Source organism: Ipomoea triloba, chromosome 3, assembly GCF_003576645.1.
Source record: "Ipomoea triloba cultivar NCNSP0323 chromosome 3, ASM357664v1".
In the NCBI taxonomy this organism is placed as follows: domain Eukaryota; kingdom Viridiplantae; phylum Streptophyta; class Magnoliopsida; order Solanales; family Convolvulaceae; genus Ipomoea; species Ipomoea triloba.
In genome coordinates this window covers 16,057,749-16,067,778 of record NC_044918.1, presented here as the reverse complement: position 1 = coordinate 16,067,778, position 10,030 = coordinate 16,057,749, and the positions used below count along the sequence as shown (strand labels likewise).

The 10,030-nt window shown below is 38.4% G+C and overlaps 2 protein-coding genes across 6 annotated transcripts in view; both read left to right on the top strand.

Moving 5' to 3' along the window:
- The window catches only part of LOC116013701 (homeobox-DDT domain protein RLT3-like), a 10,608-nt gene extending 6,371 nt beyond the window's left edge, over positions 1–4,237 (top strand). For both annotated transcript variants that reach the window (XM_031253594.1, XM_031253593.1), the window contains exons 11-16: positions 64–498; positions 674–1,075; positions 1,175–1,789; positions 2,673–2,777; positions 2,940–3,162; positions 3,652–4,237. In XM_031253594.1, coding sequence (XP_031109454.1) covers positions 64–498; positions 674–1,075; positions 1,175–1,789; positions 2,673–2,777; positions 2,940–3,162; positions 3,652–3,674 — 1,803 coding nt within the window. In that variant the 3' untranslated portion in view covers positions 3,675–4,237. The remainder of the gene's footprint in view (positions 1–63; positions 499–673; positions 1,076–1,174; positions 1,790–2,672; positions 2,778–2,939; positions 3,163–3,651) is intronic.
- A 2,423-nt stretch (positions 4,238–6,660) lies between these two features.
- On the top strand, positions 6,661–9,383 carry LOC116012292 (glucan endo-1,3-beta-glucosidase 6-like). Of its 4 annotated transcripts, none has more exons than XM_031251801.1 (3): positions 6,661–6,788; positions 7,404–7,824; positions 7,955–9,383. In XM_031251801.1, exons 2-3 carry the CDS (start codon positions 7,493–7,495, stop codon positions 9,096–9,098), a joined length of 1,476 nt encoding a protein of 491 aa, XP_031107661.1. In that variant the 5' UTR covers positions 6,661–6,788; positions 7,404–7,492; the 3' UTR covers positions 9,099–9,383. The 4 variants fall into 4 exon arrangements, with proteins under 4 accessions (XP_031107661.1, XP_031107664.1, XP_031107662.1 ...); XM_031251804.1 differs by lacking the exon at positions 6,661–6,788 and adding an exon at positions 6,813–6,852; XM_031251802.1 differs by lacking the exon at positions 6,661–6,788 and adding an exon at positions 6,865–6,977.
- The last annotated feature ends 647 nt before the right edge of the window (positions 9,384–10,030 follow it).

Here is a 10,030-nt window from a genome sequence, read left to right as displayed (position 1 = left end):
TTTTTTTATTTTTTTTAATTTTTTTTTTTTTTTTTTTTTTTTTTTTTTTTTTTTGTCTTGAAGATTGTTGAGTTGAATCTTGTGGAAACTACCAATGAATTAGAAGATTTGATAAGGTCAACTCTTTCAAGTGACATTACCTTGTTTGAGAAGATTTCATCTTCAGGATATCGTCTACGCCTTAATCCTGCTGCCCTGGGAACTGAAATTTACCAATTGGAAGAAGATGATGACTCTGATGTCAGCAGTGGATACTGCAGTAATGATGATTCTGACATTGAGTGCCTAGACTCAGCTCCAGCTAAATCCAGAAGAAAGAATCAGCATGTAAATAAGACATTGACAGTATGCACTGAAATTGATGAAAGCAACCCAGGAGAACCATGGCTGGTAGGATTGATGGAAGGAGAATATTCAACTCTGAGCATTGAAGAGAAACTGAATGTCTTGAGTGCATTGGTTGACCTTCTTACTGCTGCATCTAGATTCAAAATTGAGGTAACCTTTAAGTGTAGAAATATCAAATATTTACTTCATTTTTTATTCCGTGGAGTTGATTTATATTTATGACTGATCTTTAGGATAAGCTGAGTTCTGCACCAATATTGCAGTGCTTTGCATTTCAGATGGTTTCTTGTTCAACATGTATTAATTATTCACCATTTCTTTTCAGGATCCAGTAACAAGTGATGCTGGTTTTGCTCATATAACAATTAATCATGGTTCAGGGGCAAAAATAAAGAGATCTACAGCAAAACAGAGACAAATAGGAGGCTACTGCAGTTGGCTTAGTGCCAAGGACATGAGCATGACATCAGCGCTTCACCCTGTTGATTCTTTAGTCCTCATGTCAACTAAATATAAGAAAGATAATTCCTTTAGCATGTCTAATGCACCAAAAATGGATAATGGGGATGATTTGCACCCTATGCAGTCTATCTTCTTGGGTTCTGATCGCAGGTACAACCGATACTGGATGTTCTTGGGCCCTTGTGATGACTTTGATCCTGGTCACAGGAGGATTTATTTTGAATCATCTGAAGATGGTCATTGGGAGGTGATTGATACAGAAGAGGTACCTGCCCCACTTTTGATATCTTTGTTTCTAAGTTGCTTTCCTAAAAGCATGATTTTTATGAACTGTTTTCACTGCATTCTTAATCTGGCTGTGCAGGCCTTGGGCACTTTGTTGTCAGTTTTAGACCACAGAGGAGCACGGGAAGCTCGCCTTATAGCATCTTTGGAGAAGCGAGAATCAGTACTTTCTCAGGCAATGTTGACCACAATTAATGATGAGAGAGTGGGACAATTAGTTCCATCTCATCAATGTGAAATGAGTATTTCCAGGGAAGAGAGTTCATCTTCAGCAGTTTCAGATGTTGACAATGCGAGTCTTGCTGAAGTGCAAAATGGACTTCCCTCTTCTATTAATTCTGTAGTCCATGTAGGGAAGAAGGTAGAGCCACAGAGAGACAAATGTGGCCTTGCCCAAGCTTTTGACACATGGATATGGAAATCATTCTATTCCAATCTTAATGCTGTGAAACATGGAAAAAGGCCATATCTTGATTCACTTGCAAGGTGTGAATGGTGTCATGATCTCTACTGGAGGGATGAGAAGCACTGCAGAATTTGTCACACTACATTTGAGCTCGACTTTGATATTGAGGAGAGATATGCTATTCATTCTGCAACTTGTGGACTGAATATAGATACTAATAAGTCCCCAAGGCATAAAATCCTGTCATCGCAATTGCAATCACTTAAAGCCGCAATCTATGCAATTGAGGTGTGTTCATCTAGCTCAATCTTTCCCTTACTAATATGCTAGTCCTAGTTCTGCCAAACTCTTTTTGAGGTTCATCTACTCCAAAAAGCATAAAGCTTTCCCAAATATTTTTTTTTTCTTCCTTTTAAAACTCTCTTAATGCTAGATAAGAGGCACTAAACATCTTTTTTCAAGCTCAGGGTTTTCAAGAAACTTTTCTAGAAAAACCACTTTTCAATAAGCTTAAGTTGGGCCAAACAAGCTTTTAGAAGCCAGTTGCAGTATAAACATGTTCTTTTCCCACACTTTTCTCATTTCTTTTCACAAGACATGGATGCACATGATTGTGATGGCTTTGCATCCGTTGTGTTTTTTAATGTTTAATATTTGATGACACAGTATTCCTTCGCTCTATTTTACCAAGTAGGACAATGAATTGATAAATGGAATATATACATATCTCTACTTTTGAACAGGAAAACACAATGATTATTCAGCAGTTAGAGTGCAAGATGATTGGTAAATAATTGTGTTCAATGCCCTAATGATGTCAACTCCGTCTAGGAAAATGGTGTATCTTCAAATAAGATGTTATTAGTTGTTAATTACGAGAATGGTCAAACTTCTTATTCAAGGAATGTAGTCCTCTTTTAATTTTCCCCAAAATGCCTTAGAAAATAGGTGTTTGCAGACATAGTTGGATTTACAGGAACTTGACTCAAGGATATGTTGACAGGCTGGTAGATTAGATGCTCTGCTGTGACTCATTTTTCTAAAATTTATTTTTAAATTTCAGGCATGAAGCTTGTTGAAAAAGAAAGCATATAATTCTGTGACATGTATAATTCCCAAAACTTTCTTTCTTTAAGCTTTTAGGCTGACTTTGTTCATTATATTTTTGCAGTCAGTTATGCCTGAAGATGCCTTAGTGGGCTCTTGGGTTAAGTCTATTCATAACCTTTGGGCCAAAAGACTACGCCGAGCCTCAACTTTGGCCGAAGTTTTACAGGTAATAAACACTTTAATCCAACAATATCTCCATGTGTTTTTGCTGTTTTATCCCAAGAGAGGACATGTACATTGATTCATGATATTCGTATCTCAGAGACTTTCTGCCATCTGTGCATTGATCATTCAACCAGTGGTTTATGACTCATTGTATATATTTCAGGTTCTTGCTGATTTTGTCAGTGCTATCAATGAGGACTGGGTCTATCAAATTATTCATGATGGATCAAATTGTGTTCTGGAAGAATTTCTTACAAGTTTTCCAACCATGCCGCAAACTGTTTCTGCAGTTGCTCTTTGGTTGGTAAAGTTAGATACCTTGGTTGCACCATATATGGCAAGTGCTGCTTCTCGGAATAAAATGCAACTAAATGCCAAATCAAAAGGTGCAATGATTTCACATTTTCAAATTGTACTTCTACTTTATGCATACCACTATGCTTTTTCCGCGGGGACCACAGACACAATAAGAGTAAATAATCAATATGGCCTTCAAAGGGTAACCCCAGTCCCCACTCAAGTTGGTTGACTTGGTAACTACAATGTTACAAGTTCAAATCCACGCTAAATTTAGCCTTCTTGGTTTGAGCCAACCAACTATGGGCAACTTAGGCTGGTTTACCTCCTTGTGGTCTTTTGCCTGTTAGCGTCACAAGGTGGAGTTTACTAAGTGCGCACTCGGGTAGTGACTGCAGATTTCTCTCATCACTCAAAAAAATCAATATGGTCATCAATGTTTCATAAATTAAAAAACAGTGATTTGGTTTCAAAATCATCACACTCATCAAAGTGTCCTTCAAAATTCTGACAATCTCAGGCAATGGTGAACAGTTCTGGGTGACTAACTCTTATCTTGATTTCCCCTCGTGTTTCAGGTAAGCATGCTCTAAATGTATAGATGCCCTTTCTGGTCCACAAGCACACTGTATTATCTACAGTGATCTTAAATGCCTTGGAATTTCTTCTCCACATTTGAGATGTTTCAAATAAAGATGTGCCCAGCGTCCATGGTTATCCTAGCATGACGATGGTTGATGCTGTAGCCTGTGAGGTGCAAATAATGCACGCTATGGCTTCGAGTTTTCTGGAAGATAGACAAAACATGGTGTGTAGTTCAGATATCAGGGCAATGATCAAGGCTGAAGTTACGCGTGCTCACGTAGTACTAATCCATTTTTTGGGCTCACTTTTACCAGGACGCCAGCAAGATTGTTTTGATGTACAGAATATATATATATATATAGAGATAGAGACTGAGCAACAGAGGTTCCTCACTCCATCTTAGACCCCACAAAATTTTGCTGTAATGTTGGTTTTATTAGTATTCACAACTGAATAGCAGCTTTTCACTTGCAATATCACCTTACTCCATGTAGAGAAAATTCTACACTTGTGTCTCATGTAAGAAAGAATAAAAGTTTCTTGGTTCTTTATGTATCCCAAATCCCATTTTTTAGTTCACTGCCCTACTGAGAGCTACTGTGTATATGCAACTTTAATTTTTGGGTATAAGCAGAAAGTAGCACATTTTTTCTTTTACTATTGACTCTTTGTTTTCTGTTATTTAATTGTGGGCAAAGAGGGAAGATTTAGCGAAACTCTGCTTGGTAAACGAGTCGATTATTCAGGACGTTTTGTGGTTGTCGTGGGCCTTCATTACATCGACGTGGCTTGCCTCGTGAAGTAGCGAGCAGCCTCGTGAAATAGCAATAGAGCTCGCGAAATAGCAATAGAGCTTTTCCAGGCATTTGTGATTCGATGTAATGTTTAAACAAGCCACATCGATAGAGCTTTTCCAGGCATTAGTTTATGGTGGCAGATACAACAAGATCTCTATCTGAGGTATAATGTTTAAACTTTAATTAAAAAGTTAACATTTATCATACTCATTATATATATATATATATATATATATATATATATTGGTTCAGGTGCGATCGTGTTCTCCCGTGCGGTCACACACCACTCAACGTTACGAAATACACTACTCAATGTTAAGAAAAACACCACAATGAAACATACCACAATGTTAAGAAACACACCACATTGCATATTTGTGTGGTGTGTTTCTTAACATTGAGTGGTGTATTTCGTAACATTGAGTGGTGTGAACCGCACGGCCGCACCAATATATATATATATATATATATATATATATATATATATATATATATTTATATATTTATATATATTAAGAGTGACAAGGGAAAGCTTCAACCATTATTCAAGGATACTGGATACACGAGAGATCCCTAAACATTACACCAAAAGTCAATTAGACTCATAATCGTCAAACATGTCAAATTGGGACAATGAAATCCAAAAACAGGTAAACGATCTGTTATTGCAGGTCAATTGTATCAGTCCGGCGATCGGCAAAGACTTCCGGCAACTAGCAATGATTTTCGGTCGTCGCCGGTCGCCATCTCTGGCGGAAGGTGACCAAAAGGTTGCCTTTCTCCGGCAAAGGCTACCAGTAAAGGTTGCCTTCGCTGGAGAAGGCGACTTGCGTAGGCGACTAGATCTGGTTTGGTCACCTTCTCCCAGGGAAGGCGACCATTTTTTGGTCGCCTCCCCCTGGAGAAGGCAACCAAAAAGGTCGTCTTCTCCGGCGACTTGCTGGAGAAGGCGACCTTTTTTGGTATTATCGGTAATCACAGTAAATTTGATTTATTTGACCAAAAATAACATGTTTGAGGGTTTGATTGCACATTTTAAAAGTTTAGGGGCTAATTGACTTTTGGTGTAAAGTTTAAGGACATATTTGATCATTTTCTGTAAAAAATTCTAGCAACTTCTCTTGGGCATTTTGATCGAATGGACTGAAATTGATAAAATTTGAATAGCTACGAACTAAAATTGACAACTTTTAAACCCTATTGACCCAAATTAAAAAGTACCTCAATAGCGTACATGCCAGCGCACAATAAGCTTTGATTAGAGAGTAATTTTGTCAATTTACAATAACTAATTGATACCATAAATTCTCACGCTTTAGTGAACTAAATTCATTAAATTGCATCAAATGAAACCATTCATTCAATGCAAAATTTAATTTCTCCTGTCTCAAGTCTTAATTCCAAGTTTCCAACGTACTTAAATAGTCACATATAGTGTGATTTATTTAGTTATTTGTACACACTATATTGTATCCATTAGACTAACCTAGCATTAGACCCACAAATTTCAAACTCACTTTGACACCTCCTATCTTCGATACTGCAGATGTTTATTTGAGTGGCGAGATAAATCTTCTGCGATTACTTACGATATGCATTAGGTAAACCCCACCTTGTGACCCTAATCGGTAAAAAATCACAAGAATGTAAACTAGCCTAGATTATCAATATCTAACCAACTTAAACTAAAAATGTCAATAAGCCGCTTATATTAAAAAAATATATCTTAAATTGTATATAATGTGATTTATATACATAGGCCATTGTTTTCAAAATATATATATATATATATATAGGCCAGTGTTCCCGTGAGTTCACCATCTTATATGAGTCCGTGTGGATAGACTTGAGCCATTAAATACTTGAGATCAATGACTTAGACCTGACCAACTGTGCAACTTCACAAATATGCACAGCAACTGTGCACTTCACTTGCACAATTCGCTCATTCAATGACACAGATATATTCACACGGACTCATATAACAAGATGGTATCATATGTATGTATGTACACTAGAAAATATAAAATTGAATAATTCATTCAAATTCAAAGTAACGTTTGCAGTATTTAATAGACATTCAATATCTCACACCATATATTTAATTATTTATTGCAGTATTATTATGCATACGCCATCATAAATTTACAATACCGACCAATCTTACTCTTACGGACAGCCTGTAACGGCCGGCCGCTTTGAAGAAGACAAAACAGAAGCAGAGAAGGAATAGTGTCATACCCTCGTGTAAGCAGAAGTGGACAGTTATTAAACAATTAAACAATTCAGCTTCAACTTTTCAGTTTTCGTTTATCATTATCTCACTCTAAAAGGTTATTTCTCTTTCTGGCTTTTTTTATCAGTAATTTAGTATAGTATGCATTTTCCCCTTTTTCAGTAAGTTGATCATCTTGCTTACCTTTTCTGAGTTTACTTTTTCTGGGTTTCTCTTTTTCTGTTCCTCCATTGACCCTCCAAAGCTTCGGAGATAAAATGGCTGGCTTTTAGTTCGATTGCTGGTGGTATCAATCATACCCAGATTTTATTTTACCCTTTTTTTGTGGTTAGGAGGAGAAAGCTGCAAACTTGTTTGTGGAATCTTGTTCTGCATTCTATGTACTTTCTGATAAAGAGTATTTTATTTTGCCCAAGTTGTAGTTCTGTTCTGTTGATGCTTTTTATCAGGGTTTAATGTATTTTGGGTGACCCAATTTTGGTTTCTGGAGCAGAAGATTCCAGTTTCTTTAATTTTGTTTATATATATATTTTTTCCTTATCTGATAAATATGGCATTCTTTGCTCCTTTTTCTCTTTTCTAGTTAAGCTTACTGTTTTTTCTCTGCCCCTCTGCTTTCTGGGCTAGCAAGATTTTAGCTTTCATGTCTGCTATGTTAATGTGTGCAAAAAAGATGAGATTTTTCTGAATTAGCCTCAAATTTTTCCTGTAGGGGATTCAGTAAAAAGGCTGTCTTTAGCACTTTAGAGATTCTTCACTGGGTTGAGTGTGATCTACCAGTTGGATGATTCAAGAATCAAAATGGGGTTTTCTAGCATGGTGTTAATGCTGTTCTTATCGGCCTCCTCGATAATTTATACTGTGTGTGGGATAGGTGCTAATTGGGGCACACAGTCGACTCATCGCCTACCACCCGATATTGTGGTGAGGTTGCTCAGGGAAAATGGGTTCCAAAGGGTTAAGCTTTTTGATGCAGATTATGACACCTTGAGAGCCCTAAGTAATTCTGGAATTGAGGTCATGGTTGGAATTCCTAATGATATGCTATTGACCATGGCTAGCTCAAAGGCGGCTGAGAAATGGGTTTCTGAAAACGTCACGGATCATATCAAAAACCACAATGTTAACATCAGGTCGGCCTCCATATCCATCTGCTTAAGCCTTAAAGGCATTAGTTTTTAAGCGATTACACGTTTCTGTGAGTTAATGATGACTGATTCACCGTATGCAGGCATAAAAAAACGTTGATTTTGTGGCTTGCAGGTATGTTGCGGTTGGAAATGAACCTTTCTTGGAAACGTACAATGGGACTTATCTTCGAACTACTTACCCTGCTCTTCAGAGTGTTCAATCTGCGCTTGTAAAAGCTGGGCTTGGCAATCAAGTGAAGGTTACGGTCCCCCTGAATGCTGATGTCTATGACTCGTCTAGTGGCTTACCATCGGGTGGAGATTTTAAAGCTGATATTCATGACTTCGTGCTTCGAATTGTCAAATTCTTGAGTGATAATGGTTGCCCGTTTACAGTTAACATCTATCCTTTCATAAGCCTTTACATTGATCCCGGGTTCCCTGTTGATTATGCATTTTTTGATGGGAATGCAACCCCATTGAATGATGGCGGCACAATCTATTCCAACATGTTTGATGCGAACCATGATACTCTGGTGTGGGCTTTAAGGAAGAACGGGTTTGGGAACTTGCCTATTATAGTTGGGGAAATCGGTTGGCCAACTGACGGGGACAGAAATGGCAACTTACAGTATGCACAGAAGTTCAATCAAGGGTTCATGGCTCACATATCGGATGGAAAAGGCACTCCGATGAGGCCTGGGCAAATCAACGCCTATCTGTTTAGTTTGATTGACGAGGACGCCAAGAGCATTGCTCCTGGAAACTTCGAACGCCATTGGGGGATATTTTACTACGACGGTCAACCCAAGTACTCTCTCAATCTTGGCACAACGAATTCGGGATCTCTGGTTCCAGCAAGAGGCGTGCAGTATCTGTTGAGGAAATGGTGCGTGCTTGATCCAAATGCAAGGCTCGATGACCCTCAGATTGCTCCAAGTGTGAGTTTTGCATGTTCGCTAGCTGACTGCACTAGCCTCGGGTACGGGACGTCTTGTGGGAATTTGAACGCCCAGGGAAATATTTCGTATGCATTCAACAGCTATTACCAAATTAACAACCAGAACGATCAAGCCTGCAAATTCTCGGGCCTTGGAGCAGTAGTTAGGTCGGATCCATCAACTCAGAGTTGCAGGTTTGGGATCATGATCCAACCGTACTACGGAAGCGCTGACCGGATTTTAGGCCATCCTCGGACACTGCATTTAGTTTCAGGTTTCATTCTCTCCCTGTGGACAATTCTCGAGTTACATTCACTTCCCATGATTAGTCTCTAGCACAGCCATGTCTCATCTCCCTGTTTTAATTTAATTTAATTTTTTTTGCTGCGTTACTGGAAGATGATTGTGACAGTAGCATTGTCTGTTTTGTGATTGTTTGAACCGCTAAGAAGGTTGTTGTGGGGGCCGTGGGGCAATGTATCTCTGTCAAGTTTTAAGGTCTATCGAGGTTTTCCATCTTATGGGATTATGCATCCACCAATTGTTTGTACAGATCCTGACAGTTTAATAACCATTGTGATTTTACCGCTAGTATAGGCCTGTGGAAAAACCATTTCCTTAGCAGCCTTTGTATGATTCATGATCTTTTCCCTTTATCATTGGCACTTGTGGAAAAACCATTTCCTTAGCAGCCTTTGTATGATTCATGTTATTTTCCCTTTATCATTGGCACTTCATTGTCACACAAATAAGTGAGACACAGCAAGCTAATTACATATAACTAAGATCTTTACAGACAGAACCTGTTCGGTTATAACTTTATCTAACATAACTACATCTCCAAGATTTGATACATCTTATTTATAACTAGAAAACTGCAAAATTGCCACTGGCTATGCCCTCCCAAAGAGGGGGTGAGGGTGGAGAAAGCGACTTTTGTCTCCTGCCCTTTTGGGGTTTGCATTCTATTGGGGGCAACTCCAGCCAAGTTGGTCAAACAGTTGACTTAGAAACCACAAAGTTTACGTTAAAAAAAAAAAAAAAAAAAAAAAAAAAAAAAGAAACCACAAAGTTTACAAGTTCGGCTCTTAGTGGGACACTAGCGGCCTTTTGGTCTTCTTAGTTTGAGTTGGTTAGCTATGGGCAACCTAAGCTGGTTTACCTCCTTGTGGTCCTTTGCTGGTTAGGGTCACAAGGCGGGGTTTACTCAATGTACACCTTCGGATAGCGGCTGTGGATTACCCTCGTCACTCAAAAAAAAAAAAAAA

Excerpts from the sequence above, each read along its gene's own strand:
- LOC116012292 (XM_031251801.1), top strand. The coding sequence starts at position 7,493 with ATGGGGTTTTCTAGCATGGTGTTAATGCTGTTCTTATCGGCCTCCTCG. Across the intron at positions 7,825-7,954 it reads AACCACAATGTTAACATCAG|GTATGTTGCGGTTGGAAATG; the intron begins GTCGGCCTCCAT and ends TGTGGCTTGCAG.